General features: G+C 35.1%; 1 protein-coding gene across 1 annotated transcript in view; it reads left to right on the forward strand.

The window, feature by feature from the left end:
- lama2 (laminin, alpha 2) overlaps window positions 1–20,562 on the forward strand; it is an 820,770-nt gene that overhangs the window by 635,769 nt on the left and 164,439 nt on the right. The window contains 3 exon segments of the mRNA XM_051924216.1: window positions 611–753; window positions 17,274–17,372; window positions 20,071–20,182. Coding sequence (XP_051780176.1) covers window positions 611–753; window positions 17,274–17,372; window positions 20,071–20,182 — 354 coding nt within the window.

Consider the following 20,562-nt stretch of genomic DNA (forward strand, 5'->3'; position numbering starts at 1 on the left):
GTTTGTCTCTTATCAGACAACAGCTGAGAAGGCAATGGTTGGTGGAATGATGCACCATGCTGAGTTTAAAAGATTTTCTAGAGTTTCTGCACATTATTAGGATCATCATGTGTAAGACAAGAATGTGACCTATGGTAAATCCTGACTGCATGGCTTTTTTTTATTGCAAGATTAGTGTAAAATGGCGGAGGGTGGTAAAAAATACTGACTTCACATTGAATTTAAGTTAAAAACATACAATTTAGACATAAATTCTTTTCTAAAAAGAATTGTCTTGTTTTGTTGCCTTTTGAGATTCTGAGTCTTTCCTGAATATATTGAATAAATATATACAAATATTTGGAACATTTTCCTTAGCTTTCAGTATATAATTAATGTTTTGTCTTATCCTCAATACACTATTCTTGTTATGAACTTAACGGGAAATGTTATAAATTAAATATAAGATTAGCATTTATTTACAAACTTTTAAAAGTTGTTTTATTTGTGTATTATTATTATAATGTATACATTTGTGAAAAAAGATTATTCATTTGCTCTCTTTATTTGCAGGTGCTCCCAAGATATCAGCTGCAGTTTAATCTTTATTATTTCTGCTCTGTTTTATTAGTCTGTGATGATGAATGTACAGGACTCCTCCTCACTGACTTAGACAACCTGGGTCAAATGGTGATGAGCATCAACTTAACTGGTCCACTGCCTCCACCTTATAAAGTGTTGAACAGATTTGAAAACACGACACAAGAGCTAAAGGTACATTTATTGTATATAGTTGTCTTCAGTAGGCCGTGCATAACTGTTTCTCAATTTAATGTAGATTTTTTCTTAAAATAATAGTGAAACCTGACTTCAGAGATACTGGTGTAAATTATCTGAATGTGTATTCAAGCAAAAGACCAGGAAGCAATACTCTACACAGAATATTGTATAAATTCAGAACAGATCGCACAGCTTTATACCCAAAGTAAACCTAAGAAGATGCAATAGTTTAGTTATTCGAAAAATAAGCAGACTGCTGTAGAAGGATTATTCTCAAATCATTTGAAACTTAAACACTGTGATCAAATTGGTTTTCTGTTTCTTCAAAAGATTCTACCATCTTATTTAAAACATCATTTTCAGATTGTAAACTCATGCTGACTTTCTCATAACGTACACTTACATTAACGCTGCATTACTATGTTATCCATCCATCCATTTTCCAACCTGCTGAATCCAAATACAGGGTCACGGGGGTCTGCTGGAGCCAATCCCAGCCAACACAGGGCACAAGGCAGGAACCAATCCCGGGCAGGGTGCCAACCCACCACAGGCATTACTATGTTATCATTTATAATTTGCTTTACACATAATGCAATATAAATTATCCTAAGCAGCCTCCAATTTCTTCAGTCTTTTTTCATATAATGTTTTTTTAATTGTTACTTACATACAATGTATTATGACATATTGTAATATACGGTAGGCTATAAAGTAAATAGGCTGCACCCTCCAATGTTGACAGGAGGAAGGCAAGAGACATGCCACATTTAATAGCTAATAGCTAAATGATAGCAAAATCAATCAACTTGTAGACAATTGAAGAGTAGTCTGTGGTATATGTAGTGCATTTCGTTATGTTGTATTTTAATTTGATCATTTGTTTTGCAAAGTGTATCAAGATAAAAGGGCCAGTAGTAACCTAATATTCTATTTAGATAAGATTTATGGTTTGTGCCTTTTGTTCTTCAGTAAGCTTCAGCTTAGTGTGACCTAGACATGAAAGACGGGGATACTGTATTAAGGTATAATATTACTTCTATAGCTGTGTTTTTCCAAGATTTCCAAAATTCTGCATCTTCTGCTTACTTAATAGAATGTTTCAGCCAATGAGTGTGATGCATATGCAAACGATTCCATATTCCAATCCAAGTATCTTTGTTTTAAATGTCTTAGTCGAATTTAAAACAAACCAGGGAACCATTGAAAATACAAAAAAGAAGGAAAAGTTATTGTATAAGATGTTTCAGTTTAAGGCTTAGATAACTTGCCACATTTATTTAAGTTCCTATTCTGCAATTGCAGAACATAGGTCAGGGCATTCATACATACTGCCATGCAGTGCCATTGTAACCTGCTAGCTGCAAGCAAATCTAACAATCCGTGCTTTTAGCAGAGACTATGTTCCTAACTGACCGATTAACATTCTGTTAATACAGCAATAACTGAGAAAATTCTGTTACGTGTTACCTTACAGGGGGTAAAAGATTATACCATTTTCTAAGCAGTTGTGTAAAACTATTCAAATTAAGCAAACACCTATGTGAATATTAACATTAAGATATTCCCTAAAGTTTGTTACTCATTGCTTAGAATTTCACTAATGTATAAAAGTGTCTTAAAATAAAAGCTTAAAAGTTATAAGTATAAATTGACATCCCTTTATCTTTTTTAAGATTCTTTTTTTCTGTCTATAGCATGCTATTACTTTACTTCCACCTTGCCTGTCTATTTGACAATAAAAACAAAGGATGACTGCTTTTAATTTTCTTTTAATTGCTGTTGCGTTATTATAGAAACATCGGATCAACTTAATAAATTCTGAAGGTGCTATAGTACTTCCCATCAGTAAAAACTGATAAAATCTAGTATTTATTAACCTCACAATTTTATATTTTCATCCCAATAAAGATTTAGTAAAGATGTTAGCAAAAATAAACCTGGTGACGAGAACTTTAACAGCTATCATTGGTATATATTGTAAAAAATATATATATATATATATATTAATCTGGAAGGTGTTCATTTATCCATTGATTTACTGAACCTGCCTAATCTAATTTTATAGTTGCTAGGAGCAAGAGTCTGTCCCTGTAGATTGCTCAGATTGCCTGAGATTATTAAATATAAATTGAGAAATGCTGGATATTTTTAAAGATTGCTAAGTCAAAGGTCAGCACATAATGAAATTGAAACAAATGGAATGTTTTGTTCTTACTGACAAACAAGAGTAATTATAGTATCATGGTCAGCCCCCATAAACTCAGGTTCTGCAGCACTCTGCTGATTTAATCTGAGTCCTTCCAATTTGAGCAATTCAAACCAATGGGCCTACGCAACAATTTAAATAAAAAGAATATCTGATTTACAGTACTGTACTGATGTCACAATGAGTACTGCTTGTCCATATCCACCCATATCTCATACAGAGGAAGTATACTTTGGACCACTGAAAGCAAAATTAATGCTTTCTTTTAAAAAAAACAAAGTGCTTAAAATATTTTAAATACATGCATTCCATAATGGAAATGTAATCTAAATTTTAAGATTTTTTTTACATGTTATATTCATGTTTGGGAAGGAGGTAAAACGACGCAAAGCTTCACTTTGTTCTGTTCACAGAATTACCACAGATATTTTAATTTTGTAAATTTTGTTTAATTAATCTATACATCTTTCATGTCAATGTAAACTATTTTTGTATAATGTAAGTGTGCAAGTTGTTTACAGTGGTTTCTGTATTCATGGAGGTCTTCATTTGTCATTGTCTGGTATGATACACTGCCTATAAAAAGTCGCTTTCACATTTTATTATTATACAATAGTAGATTACGATAGATTTACAATAGATTTGGCTTTTTTACATTGATCAACAGAAAAAGTCTGTTTAATGTCAAAGTGAAAACAGACCTCTATAAAGTGGTCTAAATTAATTACAAATATAAAACAAAAAATAATTGATTGCATGAGTATTCATTGTCTTTATCAATCAGCATGTAGTAAATGCACCTTTAGCATGCATCTCCAAGCCTTAAGTTTATGTGATCAGGTCTCTATCAACTATGCACATCTGGAAAGTTCAAATTTTCCATGCTCTTCTTTACAAAACTGTTACAGCTCTTTCAAGTTGCATTTAAGATAATCAATAAAGACGTTTTAACGTCCAGCAATAAATTCTCACTAGGATTGAGATCTGGCCTCTGACTCTGCCATTTCATGACATTTACATGGTTGTTTTTAAGCCATTTCTGTGTAGCTGTGCTGTAATGCTTGGGGTTGTAATCTTGCTTAATAATAAATCTTTGCCAAAGGTTTAGATTTCTTGCCAACTGCACAAGGTTTTCCTCCAGGATTTTTACACATTTTCCTGATTTCATTTTACTTTCTGCCCTCATAAGTCTTCTAATGCCTGTTGCAGGAGGCATCCCCACTGCATGGTGCTGCCATCACCATGCTTCACAGTGAGAATAGTGTGGTTTTGATAGTGTTCAGTATTTGGCTTGCGTCAAACATGCCATCATATTTATTGGACAAAATGCTCAATGTTAGGCTCATCAGACTATGGAATCTTCTTTGATCTCACTCCCAAGTCTCCCACATGTCTTCTGGAGAACTCTAGCCAATTGTTTTTATGGTAAAAAGTGGCTTTCTCTTTGCCTGTCTCTCACAAAGCTGTGACATGTGAAGCACCCAGGCAGCAGTTGTTGTCAGTTCAGTCTTTCCAGTCTTCACGGCTTTAACTTGTAACTCCTTAATGAATTATCATAGGTCTCTTGGTGGCCTCCCTCACTAATCTTCTTCTGGCATGATCACCCAGTTTATGCCAGCTCCAGACATATTTATAGTTGTGCCATATTGTTTCCATTTCTTAAAGACAGATTATGTGTACTTCAAGGGAAACTCTGGTGACGTGGATATTTTCTTCTCTCCATTCCATACCTTATGATTTTCAGTCACCTTTTCACAGAGTTGCTTGGAGTGTTTTTTTTCTCTTTATTGTGTAGGTTAGGGTTAGGTTATGATATTGACTCACCAAACGTTTTTCATTCCAGATAAGTTGCATTTGTACAACTGAAATGTCATGACTACAAGCAGGTGGTCTCCATTTAAACTAATTCTGTGAGTTCTAACAACAATTTGTGGGACCAGTGATGATTTAGGAGTGTGATATTAAATGGCATGAATACTTATTTTATGAATTATTTTCTGTTTTATATTGATATTAATTTAGACCACTTTGCAGAGATCTGTATTGACTTTCACATTAAAGTGTCTTTTCCTATTGATCGGTGTAAAAAGCCCAATTAAATCCACTGTGATTCAATGTTGTATTACAATAAAATTTAAAAACCTCCAAGACTGTGATTACTTTTATAGGTACAGTCAGAAATATTATTTAAATCTAAAAGACTGTTAATAATGAAGAGGCCACATATAATTGCAAAGGTTCATATAACTTAGGATGGCATGTTAACACAGAGGTTAGTGTTGCTGCCTCAAGGCTAAAGGGGAATTAAAAAATACAGACAGTATATCAGCAGATGCTTTAAACTTGCATTTTTCTGAGGTCTTTAAGTGTGAGGAAGTAAATAACCTCTCAGTGGTAAAAGGGACTACTAAGGAGGCACTCAGTGATTTGGGTATTATAGAGGGAGAAGTACTGCTTAGATTAATTTATCTCAAATCAAACAAATCACCGGGACCAGGTAATATTTATCATTGAGTTCTTAAGGAGATTAGTGAGTACATATTTAATCACTTCACAGATATTTTTAAGAAGTCACTGTACACTGGAGAAATTCCAAAGGACTGGAAAATAGCAAACGTTTTTCCATTATATAAACAGGGCAACTAGGCAGATCCAAGCAACTACTGGCCAGTAAGATTAACGTATATCATAGGTAAATTAATGGAAGGAATTATTAAGAAAAGGATTGAGCAACACAAAGAAAAGGAGTATTACTGAACAGTCAGCATGGGTTCAGAAGAGGGAGCTCATGTTTTACCAACATGCTGGAATTCTATGAGGAAGGAACAAAAGGATATGATCAAAGTGGAGCCAATGATATTATTTATCTTGACTTTCAGAAAGCATTTGATAAGGTGCCACATCACAGGTTGGTCATCAAACTAAAAGAAGTGGGAGTTTAGGGTAACGTTTTTAGATGGGTGCAGAATTGGCTCACACAAAGGAAGCAGAGGGTTCTGGTGCAAGGGACCTTATCAGAATTGGTTGACATTAAGAGTGGTGTCCCATGGGGTCAGTGCTAGTACCGCTATTTTTAATACATATAAATTATGTGGATAGATATATACAGTAATCCCTCCTCCATCGTGGGGGTTGTGTTCCAGAACCCCCCACGAAAGGTGAAAATCCGCGAAGTAGAAACCATATGTTTATATGGTTATTTTTATATTGTCATGCTTGGGTCACAGATTTGCACAGAAACACAGGAGGTTGTAGAGAGACAGGAACTTTATTCAAACACTGCAAACAAACATTTGTCTCTTTTTCAAAAGTTTAAACTGTGCTCCATGACAAGACAGACATGACAGTTCCGTCTCACAATTAAAAGAATGCAAACATATCTTCCTCTTCAAAGGAGTGCGCATCAGGAGCACAGAATGTCAGAAAGAGAGAGAAAAGCAAACAAATCAATAGGGCTGTTTGGCTTTTAAGTATGCGAAGCACCGCGGCACAAAGCTGTTGAAGGCGGCAGCTCACACCCCCTCCGTCAGGAGCAGAGAGAGAGAGAGAGAGACAGAGAAAAATAAACAATCAAAAATCAATACGTGCCCTTCGAGCTTTTAAGTATGCGAAGCACCATACAGCATGTCGCTTCACGAAGCAGCTGCACAGAAGGGAGCAACATGAAGATAATCTTTCAGCATTTTTAGACGAGCGTCCGTATCATCTAGGTATACGAACAGCCCCCCTGCTCAATCCCCCTACGTCAGTAAGTTGGGTAGCTTCTCAGCCATCTGCCAATAGCGTCCCTTGTATGAAATCAACTGGGCAAACCAACTGAGGAAGCATGTACCAGAAATTAGATGATATCCAGCTAGGTAGATTGGTAGATAATCTCGAATCCATTGAATCATTACAGGGTGACTTGGACGGCATACAGGCTTGGGCAGATTTATTGCAGATGAAATTTAATGTAAGTAAATGAAAGTATTGGACATAGGAAGCAAAAATGTTACACTTGAATACACAATGGGAGTTTTGAAAATCCAAACCACACCTTAAGAGAAGAATTTAGGAGTCATGGTGGACTCAACATTATCAACTACCAAACAGTGATCTGTAGCCATTAAGAAGGCTAACAGAATGTTAGGTTATATAGCATGATGTGTGGAGTACAAGTCCAAGGAGGTTATGCTCAAGCTTTATAATGCACTGGTTAAACCTCATATAGAGTATTGTGTGCAGTTTTCATCTCCAGGCTACGAAAAGGACATAACAGCACTAGAAAATGTGCAAAGCAATGTGCAATGTGCAAACCTCATATAGAGTATTGTGTGCAGTTTTCATCTCCAGGCTACGAAAAGGACATAACAGCACTAGAAAATGTGCAAAGAAGAGCAACTAGGTTAATTCCAGGATTGCAGGAGGTGTATTATGAGGAAAGATTAAAAGAGCTGAGCCTTTTCAGGAGACATGATTGAAGTGATTAATATTATGAAGGGAATTAGTACAGTGGATCGATGCAGTTACTTTAAAATAAGTTCAGCAAGAACATGGGGAAATATTTGGAAACTTGTTTAGGATAAATTTCACACAAACATTAGAAGATCCTCTTCACAAAGAGAACCGCAGATGCATGGAATAAGGTAACAAGTAGTGTGATAGACAGTAGAACTTTAAAAAGCTTCAGGTCTAGAGTTGACATTATCTTGGAAGAATTAAGTGGATACGATTCACAAACTTTGTTGGGCTAAATGGCCTGATCTTGCGATTGTTCTAATGTACTAATGTTATAAAGGCCCTAACATCTTTCATTCACAGCTTGTGTCCAGTCATTGTGGAGTTCACACATTCTCCCTGTGTCTGCATGGATTTTCCTCTAGATACACCAGTTAACCAAACATCTCCAAAGATATGAAGCGTTAATGTGAGTGGGCCTATGCAATAGACTGCCGTCCCATAATTGGTTAGGTTCTGGACTACCATGACCCTAACTCTGACTAAGCAGAAATTTAAAATGCCTGAAATAAGTGTGAAAAGGTAGTAAAATTCATGAAAAACATACAAGAGTAAAAGGACATGCTGGATTGAATACCATAAACAAATGCAGTCTGATGACTAACTGAGAAAATAGACCATTTATTTCTTAGATTTGGTTCTCAGTGAGTCATTATCTTAAAATCTTAAAATAAGCATGACTTTTTCATATATAACTCAGAATATGCTTTTTTTTTTGATACTTAGACATCTAAATACAGTTTGGGATACTGCATAACATTTGTTACAAATATAAGAATGTAAGGCATAGTGTAGAAAAATATAAAAAAATATAAATAATAGCTAAATGATTTAGATAACGTAAATGTTTTTAAGTGTTGTATATGCCAGAATGTTCAGTCATTTTCTTTATCTTTTAAGTAATTTTCATTTGTGGTGCATTATCATTCAAATGCTTGTCTTGCTCCTGAAAAAGGTGAATAATACGATGGAAAATATTTGAGCATTATTGCATACAGACCTGGTTTAGTACCCTTTTTTAATTTCCAAAACAAATTCCTACAGCAGAACATGTTGCATGCCACAATGAAGAGAAATATACTATGCCTAATTGGTTTCAAAATATTGGTATAATATTCAGAATCTACACAATAGAAAAAAATAGTTTCCTGTGAGTAAAGTTTGATGATTGATTGGAAGATTATTAAGAAAAGTCTGTTTCAGTGGTTATGCATCTTTCCCCATGCTTTTATCATACGTATTAGTAGAATACCTTTACTTTTCCCAAACTGTTACAAATATCAGTGCACATTTAATTAAAATGAATTTGATTGAAACATCCATTATATACTGGAGCCTGAAGATCAATGATATTCAACTGAGTGCACATGTTCACTTTTGACACCAGTGATTTGACAACTTCTTTAATTTCAAACAGATTTCCAACAAATATTTTCAATAATTTTATTCTAATTCACTTTATAATTTTACAATTTATGCATCATCACTTGAAAAAATTTTACTTCACCAGATCACGGGAGTTCATTGACTTGCAGACTATTCATTTGCAGAATCCCAAGGCCTTCTGTATGGTACCATGGTACATCTGTCAGTTGGTTTAATTCTATGGCTGTGTACACCTCTGTGCATTTTTTGTTGTTGCTTGTATTTTTATGGCATTAAATTTACATATATCACTAAAAAGACTCAAATGTTGAAGAACATTATAACAGAAATAAGTAATACATAAATGCTTTAAATTAAGTAATCTGGAAGCAGAAATTACAGGAATCACCATTAAACTGAATTTTGTTTTCTGTTGCAATGAAATGAATATTCAGTGAGTTCCTTTCAAGCATTTCAACAAACTTAAAAAAATAAAGTTGAGTTTCAACCTTACTGAAATCAAATAACATAACATTCTCAAACCCACCAGTTTGGGGCTATGAGGGGGCATACCTTATCCTGGAAGGACCAGGCTCTCTGTGGAGAACAGCACTGGAAAAGGAATTAGTCCATTTCAGTGAGATAATAGTATATGGACTAATTCACAATAAATTTATATAAACTATGCTAATTATATGAACCAATTCAGAATAAATTAGAATAAAATGCAAAGAGTTTACAGATATTAAAAATTAAAGTAGAATTTATTTTTGCCTGTTTTCATGCACATATAACAACTCCGTCCATTGAAATAAAGCATTTGAAGAATACATTGATATACTTGTAATAACATGTGACAAGTATTGTAGCTACCTGAACCCTAGTTTAGAATTACTTTGTGATCATTGTGCACAGTTTCTTTTTATTTATTTATTTTTTGTTCAGTTTTATTTTCATTTGCAAGATCTCTAGCAACTAACTAACATTCATTACTGTACATCCATCAATTTTCATAATCTGTATTTCCTAATTGGTCATAAAGGTATAGATAGATAGATAGATAGATAGATAGATAGATAGATAGATAGATAGATAGATAGATAGATAGATAGATAGATAGATAGATAGATAGATAGATAGATAGATAGATACTTTATTAATCCCAATGGGAAATTCACACCAATGGGAAATATATAGTGTATATATAGTATAGTGCCCTGTCTTCTAACTGCAGCTCTTTAAATATAGCATTGGTGCATTAGCAACATAAATCATTTTTATTTTTAATTGTGATCATGGAATTTGTGGACTATTAAGTATCATTGTTCACTAGACCAAATGTTCTGCTATGGTCATCTTAAACTTTCATGCTAACACCAGATGCTCAGGATTTAAACGTGACTTTAATGAAATTTGAATTCTGTCAATATTAGTTAATTAACAGTAAATAAGAACACCAACAAATATGTCATTTATTAAGGATCATTAAATTAAGTGGATAATGAAAATGAATGGATGGTTGAATTGTGACTTCTTTTCAGTATTATTTAGGGCTGGGTGTCTGCAGCAGTTATGCATAAAACAGTAATCCTTTGTTTCAGCAGTTGCTGATTATAACATACAAGAACAATTTTACAAGACACAGGTCACGTCCTGGAGGCAGTGCAATGAACACAATGCATTAAGACTAACCCCATTGTCAGCTGGAGCACCAAGAGGATAGTGTTTCCCATTCCTTATCCTGTTGTATACTGTAAATAAATCAATATTTATGTTTTCTACAGCATTTTACAGGATTATCCATCACAAGATGCTGTGCTGAGTAAACATTAATTACACCCAAAGAAATAATAAAGCAGAAATCTAAAATAACACACGTACACATTTAGTATATATGTATAATGTAAAATTTACCATACACATTGCAGTGACAATTAGGCTCTCTGAATTAAATTTTCCAATACCTTTGCATGTAGAATGAAAGGGAAAAATATATAATGAACTCCATGCATTTTTATACTGAAGTATAAGCAAACGAGGGCAGCATCAAGAGTAGTACATGCAGAACTTAGTTTACAATAGAAGGGAGAGCAGTTGAGGCTTCAGTTACAAATTGGCAGTTATACCTGATGGACCCTAATAAACTGTTTATGGAAGGGGAAATCCACAAAGCAGCTGCAGCGAAGTTGAGTAAGCATTTATTAAGTGTTGCATAGCAGGGCAATGTTAAAAAAAAACAGGGTCTGGGATTTCAAGTATGTAGTGAAGAATTCAGAGATATACATTGTCAGTGTTAGCAGCAGAGTTGTCAAGATGACTGAGTATTAGGAAAGATGGCAGCATTCTGGTCCCAGTGTAATCTGTCAGTATTTCTTACATGAACATAATTAAAAAGTGAAATGTAGCAGTCAAACTGAATGAAAGAAATTCATGGCTAATTGTTCTTACATTTGAATCTAAGTTGGCTTAGATACAGTGCATGATTGAAGGCAGCCTCTACGGCTGTCAATGTGTGAAGTTTGAGGTCCGGGCTACTGTGAAGTACACTTCCAAGGTTTGTTGTAGTTTAAGGAATAATTTCATGAGATCCAAGATTGAGCAAGGAAAAAACTAACTGTCAAAGGCTTAAATGGATACTGTATGTAAAAAATAAATCTTTTTTGATACTGTGTTTCTGGGTGTGATATTTGAAATACAGTTTGAAGTTATCATCAGGGACACAACATAATAATGGAGAATCAAATATCCAAATGAAAATATGCAGATGTATAAAACTTCTGGACCTAGGACTGTATGTTGTCAGGTAAAGGAAAGGCTCTGTTGGAAGATACTGGTGAAAATAATTTTGTAAAAATTAGAACAGACAAGTAAGGCAAGAGGTTCAAGGACAAACATTATGTGAGTAAAGTATTGGGACAATGTATTTATTAACTGACTTACTATTGGTGTGAATGATCTCCAGTTGTAGGTCAAGCATATTTTCTTACTTTACAATAAGGCATGCTTTTATTGAAGGCTCCTTCAAGTCCTTACAATCTTCACCAATTTCATGTACTGGGCAGTAGGACAGCATAGCTTCAAACACCACCTTCTGTTTTTCTTCTTTATTTTAAAAGCCACTTTTTTTCAACCTTTTGGGAAATGGGTTACCACTAGATCTTGTTTCAACAAAACAATGGATTGTTATGTTTCTGAGGTTTCTTTGCTTTTTTTTTTGTATAACAATAAGAGACCACTGAAGCGTAAAATGGAATTATAGTCAGATGGCCTAGATCAAAAACACTGATTTGTAAGTACTAATTATTTTAATAAAAGTATATTGATGAGCAGTGTCAAAAATGATCTGATACACTCAGTTTTACATAACCACACAAGGAAACAGGTCAAACAGATTAACATCAGGAACAAGCAAAATCTAAGATAAAAACAATTAAATTGAAATCTTAATTATAAAACCAAAAAAAGGTCTGTTTCATGGGGTTACTTGACAAAGAAATGCAAGATGACTTCAGGAGGATCACTTCTAATGTTTAGAGATGTACTGTAGCACAGAGGTGCAGCTGTGACAAATCCTCAGTCAGTCAATGTTTACGATATAAAGAGTGTCTTCAGAATGCAGTTTAAATTACTGCTTAGAAACTGAAAAAGTTAAGATGAATGAATTCAACTATTCAGCTTCTAAACAAGAAAGACGTACGAGTGAGTCAACAAAAAACTGGGAGAACAAAATAGCTCAAATTTCTTTCCCTTTGGAAAAGTTCCACTCACATAAGCATAATTGCTTTAGCAAATGAGCCAAACTCGATAATATAGTGCGAAAAACCAGGCAACGTCAGAACAATAGAAAGTAAGATTTGTGGCTAAAGTAGTGGATCTAGGATGAGAGACGCCATGCAGTGATTTAAGGTTGAATGAGATAATTGAGGAAAACTGGATTAGAAGGAAAATGAAAAGAGGCTAATGAGTATAAGGCGAATAGGGAACGGGCAAAATTTTGGCAAATTAAAGTGGATGTAGGAACTGTTAATCTCTTCTAAAACGTATACCATGGAAGCAGCATGTTTTGGAAATTAGAAGAAGGTCATATGTCTCTGTGAGCAGTCATTGCAAATGCAGCCATTGAACCCAGATCTAATCTCATTTTGGACTTGTACAAATAGACAACATGTTCCACTGTTGATGGTTGAAAGGAAGACATATGCTTGTCTCTTAATAGGTTAATTAATCACTAAAATATAATATCTGTCAGTGATTATTGTTTTGAGTACATAGAAGTGTAGATGCACTTTCTGTTTAGATAATTGAAGAGAAGTTAAACTGCACACAAACGTATAAGAGACAATTGAGGAAACATTCAATTTACAACATTATGTGCTGAAAGAAGTAATGGTGTAATTGAATAAGCAAGTATAATTTCTGCTGATCATTTGCATCATTAAGCAAGATGTAAATGTGCAGCCTCCAGCAACCTTGCAGCTTTTTATCTACTAGAACACCCCTTTCATTTAGACATGTTTTTGGTGAATGCTTCATTGTGTGCTTGAGATCTCAATCATTGATCACTGTAGAAGGGGTTTTGAAATGACTTTTAAACAGCAAATATGGTATGCTATTATTTTAATGTTAAGTGTTATTCACTTCTTAGTATTGTTTCAAGGAAGCTGGTCTCTAAATTACCATCGCCATCATTTCTAATGATTTTCACACACTGACATAAACTTTGAAATCCTTTAATTTAGGAACAATGTTCTCGGCTCTACTTGTCACGCCAGTGCTATTTGTGATGATAAGAGATAAGGAAAGGGAAAAAAATTGATGAGAAGATAATAAAAAAAAAAATTTAAAAAATCATAACTTGCATAGCCAAGTGAGATTTTATTAAAGTCCACTCTGGCTCTAGACTGTGGGGGAAAGCATTTTCAGTGCTTGCATTGTTTCCTGTGAGATTTCCAACCAACATAAAATTGGTAAAAAAGATAAAGAAGATAAGCTGTATTCTGTCTTGTAAAATTCTAACAAGAAGTAACCCATAATTAACAGATTTCAATAAATAGATGTTTCACACCTTTTTCCTTTTCCTCATACCTTTCTTACAGTATATAGTGTAAATTGAAATAGTGAGGTCAAAACCTTGTAATTACATTTTACTATGTACATATACTATATGTGTATATATATATATACATATATATATATATATATATATATATATATATATATATATATATATATATATATATATATATATATATATATATATATATATATACATATACAGTGCATCCGGAAAGTATTCAGAGCGCATCACTTTTTCCGCATTTTGTTATGTTACAGCCTTATTCCAAAATGGATTAAATTTATTTTTTTTTCTCAGAATTCTACACACAACACCCCATAATGACAACATGAAAAAAGTGTAGTTGAGATTTTTGCAAATTTATTAAAAATAAAAAAATTGAGAAAGCACATGTACATAAGTATTCACAGCCTTTGCCATGAAGCTCAAAATTGAGCTCAAGTGCATCCTTTTTCCCCTGATCATCCTTGAGATGTTTCTGCAGCTTAATTGGAGTCCACCTGTTGTAAATTCAGTTGATTGGACATGATTTGGAAAGGCATACACCTGTCTGTATAAGGTCCCACAGTTGACAGTTCATTTCAGAGCACAAACCAAGCATAAAGTCAAAGGAATTGTCTGTAGACCTCCGAGACAGGATTGTCTTGAGGCACAAATCTGGGGAAGGTTACAGAAAAATTTCTGCTGCTTTGAAGGTCCCAATGAGCACAGTGGCCTCCATCATCCATAAGTGGAAGAAGTTCGAAACCACCAGGACTCTTCCTAGAGCTGGCCGGCCATCTAAACTGAGTGATCGGGGGAGCAGGGCCTTAGTCAGGGAGGTGACCAAGAACCCGATGGTCACTCTGTCAGAGCTCCAGAGGTCCTCTGTGGACAGAGGAGAACCTTCAAGAAGGACAACTGTCTCTGCAACAATCCACTAATCAGGCCTGTATGGTAGAGTGGCCAGACGGAAGTCACTCCTTAGTAAAAGGCACATGGCAGCCCGCCTGGAGTTTGCCAAATGGCACCTGAAGGACTCTCAGACCATGAGAAAGAAAATTCTCTGGTCTGATGAGACAAAGATTGAAATCTTTGGTGTGAATGCCAGGCGTCACGTTTGGAGGAAACCAGGCACCGCTCATCACCAGGCCAATACCATCCCTACAGTGAAGCATGGTGGTGGCAGCATCATGCTGTGGGGTTGTTTTTCAGCGGCAGGGACTGGGAGACTAGTCGGGATAAAGGGAAAGATGACTGCAGCAATGTACAGACACATCCTGGATGAAAACCTGCTCCAGAGCGCTCTTGACCTCAGACTGGGGCAATGGTTCATCTTTCAGCAGGACAACGACCCTAAGCACACGGCCAAGATATCAAAGGAGTGGCTTCAGGACAACTCTGTGAATGTCCTTAAGTGGCCCAGCCAGAGCCCAGACTTGAATCCGGTTGAACATCTCTGGAGAGATCTTAAAATAACTGTGCACCGACGCTTCCCATCCAACCTGATGGAGCTTGAGAGGTGCTGCAAAGAGGAATGGGCGAAACTGGCCAAGGATAGGTGTGCCAAGCTTGTGGCATCATATTCAAAAAGACTTGAGGCTGTAATTGCTGCCAAAGGTGCATCGACAAAGTATTGAGCAAAGGTTGTGAATACTTATGTACATGTGATTTCTCAGTTTTTTTATTTTTAATAAATTTGCAAAAACCTCAAGTAAACGTTTTTCATGTTGTCATTATGGGGTGTTGTGTGCAGAATTCTGAGGAAAAAAATGAATTTAATCCATTTTGGAATAAGGCTGTAACATAACAAAATGTGGAAAAAGTAATGCGCTGTGAATACTTTCCGGATGCACTGTATATATATATATATATATATATATATATTGTGGACCACTGGGGCACATACAGCCACCCTAACCCCAACACAGACAGGCAGGACACAAGTTGTTATTCATTTACAGCTGGGGAATGATTTTCTCTGCTCCCCACAGCGCAGTACATAAAGCACAGCACAGTCCTTTTTTCCTTCTCTCTGCCTCCACTCCTCTCCCAGCAAGCTTCGTCCATTTCATCCCGACTCTGGCTCCTTGAATATGGAATAAGGTGGCTCCTTTTATTCAGGTCCAGAGAGTGTTCCAGGTAGCTCATCAAGATTACCTGGAATCACTCCCAGGTGAGGTAGATGTCCACTATAGGGCTCCGCAGCTCCCCCTGGCAGCCCCTACAGAACCCAACAGGGCTGTACCAAACTCCAACTCAGCTGCCCAGGAGGGCTGCCCTCTAGCATCTCAGGGAAGGTATTGCCTCATCTATGCCCTCTCCCCCAGTCCTTCCATTCTGTTGGTGTCCTGGCCAGGTAATGGCCGTGGCCGCACGTCACAATATATTAGTATACATTTTACTGTGTACATTACTATATACTGTTATTTTTCATATACAGCCAATGTGTATATATGGTAATCTTTTTCATTAGGAGACACTCTTGAGCCATCCTTCAATTCAAATATAGTTAATACACAATTAGTAAAAAATGGAGAATTATTTAATTAAACTGATAACAATAATAATAATAACTCAAAGATTCAAGATATGGAAGATAAAAGACACAAAACATTACAAAAAAGCAAACAAGACCATAACATCATTCTGGGCCTTCTTATCACAGTGTACATCCATATCTATTGGTGATCTACTGACTAGTCCCCCTGCTTATCTTTTGGAGCCTTGCTAAGAGTCTCCACCTGCTCTCGCCTCACCTTAACTTTCCTTTCCCTTCTACTAGAGCTCCTCCTTACTTCCTGAATGAGGGAAACTGGCCAGAAAGGGCTTTTAAGCACTGGCTAGAAACATCTTCCAACGTGAGGAATGACCTAGAACTTCCTCTGGTAGCTCTGTTCCATGGACTCGCCTTTCAGTTAAAAGGACAGGCAAGTCCAATGCAGCGTGTCCTGTTGGTAACTTTGTGGACTGGAGGGCACTTATCATGGCTCTCTCAGCTGTCACCTGTTGGATGGGGGATTGTTAATATATTACCCATCACTCTCTGGTGTCTTTCCTCTAGTCCTATACTGGACCTCTGCTACTAGAACTAGTGAGATACCCTACATAATTACGAGGCATAGCACCAATAGACAGTGGTGGCTGAGTTGCAATAAGGCCACATAAGTCACCTGTTATTGATTCTTTTAGCCCTCCTCCTAAAACTGGAAAATTAATTGTATTCCTAGTCCCAACATGATTCTACAAATATCTATTGAATTGTTCATATTAGTTTCTGTATGAATTTATATAATTAAGTGTTAAATAGGAAAGTTTGCATTCAGACCAGGGCATTTTAAGATTTAATTTGTCATAAGTGCTAACTACATGTATTTTGCCTTCCAGCACCTGCTGTCACCACAGAAAGCACCAGAAAGGCTTTTACAATTGGCTGACCGTAACCTAAAAACATTAATAACGGAAATGGATGAGCTTTTAAGCCGGGTAAGATGCAAATATTTAAGTTTTTTGGACTGCAATTGCTGCATAACAACCTTTCAAGCCATGCCCTAATCACTTTTGGGTGACTGTGTGTTAAAGTGATATTTCATAGTTAATTTAAGCTATGTTCCTGAAGGAAAAACAACATTATTCATTTAAATTCAGAAACTGTTATTCTTTTCAACTACTTTATTGTTTCTCATTTTTATTTTTGTCTTCTGTCAACAACAAAATATGCAAAGTGTGATAAGAGATAGTATGAAAGAATTTGAAAAATCTCATTATATGACTAGTAGATGCAAGCCTTGCTTTGTAATTCTGTGCTGTTACTTTATTACAGTAACTTTGCCACAGAAAAGGTTTTATACTATTCAAAGAAAATAAAGGGGTTTTAATGCATATTACTTATTCATTTATTGAAATAATACATTTTAAAAACTGCAAATCCCATTCATAGCACTGTACTACCTTATCCAAATGCCCTTCAGTTGTACTAGAAATATTTTATTAAAATGTAATCTGTCAGATCCACCTAACTTTCAAAAGAAAAAAAGTTGGAGCGCCTCTAAATATTCTTCAGCTAAATGGCTGTTAGTTTTAACACAAAGAAAATCTCAACAAAGCATATGTTTTAAGGTATGCATCGATCTCTCTGTAAAACTTGCTGAACTGTATTAGTTTGTCTATTTGTTTTTTGTAAGATTAATGTGTAATCCATATTATGTTTGCACATATTTTTGTGATTACTCTTAAACTAAAAAGTAATAGTAGCACTGCAGCCATTACTCGGTGAAAGAAAAAGGATTAGGCTATACAACAGGCACAGTCTGCAGAACCATTCATTTGAAATGATAATAACACTGTATCATGGCTTACAACAGGGTTATTACTTCTGTTTAAGAGCGGGACTTTTCTCTTACACAAACTGAGAATTTTCTTACATGAAAGTCATTTAAGCTTTTCAATGCTTATTTTAGGTGTCAGAGAGTGATTGTGTTTGAATGAGATCCTCTCAAGACATATTTCTCTTATTCTTACATATTCCAAATGTTAACGACTCACATTTCAAATTGAGTTTAATTAATCCAAACAGCAATGACAGATTTTCCCTCTCAGAACATGGAGGAATGTACTATAACTGACAGCCATCCTTGTGATTAACATCAATTAACATTATCCATCCGTCCAAAAAGTTTCCAAATGTGTTCAATCTATAAACAATGCTTTTCAAACTAAAATGAACAATTGATTATTGAAAGAGCTTTATTATGCTGTCTCATCTTTGTGTGTTAGCACACCAAGAAGAGCATATCTCAGCAGCAATGAGATGCAATGCATTAACCGGCTATGTTCAGAGCATGTTCAGTCACAAGTTCGAAGCAGGATACATTTACCCCTGTATTCACTAATGTACAGTTTAATTAGCTAAGTTTCAGAAAGTTAGGTGGAAATGATAACAACCTGATAAATTAATATGCTTGGAAGATGTTTTATACAAATCTTATTATAACCTTTATAACAAAAAGAAAACAACAAACCTAAAGTCATGAAGTCATTGAGACAGTAAAAATGAAATGGTTGATTTAAATAAAATGCATTCAAGGTGGTAAAACGGTAAATTCATTTTGATGTTAAATCAAATCTTTCATTTGAGATACAATGTTCTTTTTTATTGGTATATCATATACTGCGTAGGCTGTTTGCTTGATTCTAAGTTGGGTTGCCTTTTCTATGTAGTCTGCATGTGTTTCTTGTTTTCAATTGAGTTTCCTTTAGGGTTCTTTCTACAGTTATTCTGTTGGTCAGTGACTCATAAATGGCTGGTATGTGTGCATGAATACATCTGGCCAATGGATTGGAATCGTATTATATTTATCAGTTTATTTATCTGAAAAGTTTCTACCATCATGATCAGCAAGCACTAAAACATAAAAATAAATGTTATTTCTGCCATGATGAAAATTCAATGTAGCAGGCGCTAATGCTAATCTTAAAAAAGAAGCTAAAACTACACTAACCTAGTCCCCATGACCTTACTTTACTATGCATTCACATATTTATACTGACTCCAAATGGGTACAAATACCACCACAGAAATAAACCAAAATAAGCATAAAGTATAACATAGTCATACTCAAAGATTTCAATAACCATGAGCAAATGCACAACAGAAGCAAAAGAGCTAATAAAAAAGATTGTCAAAAGAGTTTCTGGTAATGGCCACATTAAGAGCTGATGCCTTATTATGCCTGCTTTGATTAGGACAGGGGATGACTGCTGTGATGTACATTGCCGACTAATGTGCCCAGACCAGTCTAGCTAAGTAACCATGACTTGGTGATTTCATACTGTCATCAACCAGAAGAATAAGAAATCTAATAATACTAATACTAATTCTAATTATCACTACTACTAATAGTAATAATGTCACAAAAATATCATGAAAACCGATTATCTATATGCAGAATCTGACCCCTGTCTTGCCCTTGTGACTGCTAGGATACTATCCAACTCCCTTCTCCCTTGAAGTAAACAAAGTTGTTTTGAACACTGATGGATAATTCATAATATAATTATCTGATATTTATGTCTTTGTTATTTTAGGCATGGTTTTTAAAAAGTTATAGCTTAGATTACTATTCACTATAAAAAGACTTTAAACTTGAGACTTTAAGCTATTTCATCCTTCACCGTATTCCAGGCCACAAAAGTATCTGCTGATGGAGAACAAACAGATGCAGATGCAGCAAGAACTAAGAAAAGGGCAGACGAAGTTAAAAACTTTGTTCAGGACACTTTGCAAGCAGCTGAAGGTAAATAAATAGATTGTTTTTGTGGATTAAAATAAAAGAAATAAGCTAATTACTGAGTAAAGTCTGCAACATTTAGACTATTTAAATGGTAATCGTGTAACGGTGAATGCATTATTATATGATTGTGTGGAGCTCTGAGATTGTTATGTTAACCAGCAGCATTATTACATTATGATACTCCTGTTGGATAGGAGGTTGCATGTTAGTAAAAAGTATGCAGTGCTATTTACAGTCAAAAATGTAGTAGTGCACATTAAATTGGAGATGTATCATTACTTAATGTATTTACTATTCATAATTTATAACAGATGGCATATTTTATTTGAAAAAAATATACCCATTTACTTTTTCAACCATTCATTATTTTCTGTTTAGGCATT

The sequence above is a fragment of the Erpetoichthys calabaricus genome, chromosome 3 (genome assembly GCF_900747795.2).
Source record: "Erpetoichthys calabaricus chromosome 3, fErpCal1.3, whole genome shotgun sequence".
NCBI lineage: Eukaryota > Metazoa > Chordata > Cladistia > Polypteriformes > Polypteridae > Erpetoichthys > Erpetoichthys calabaricus.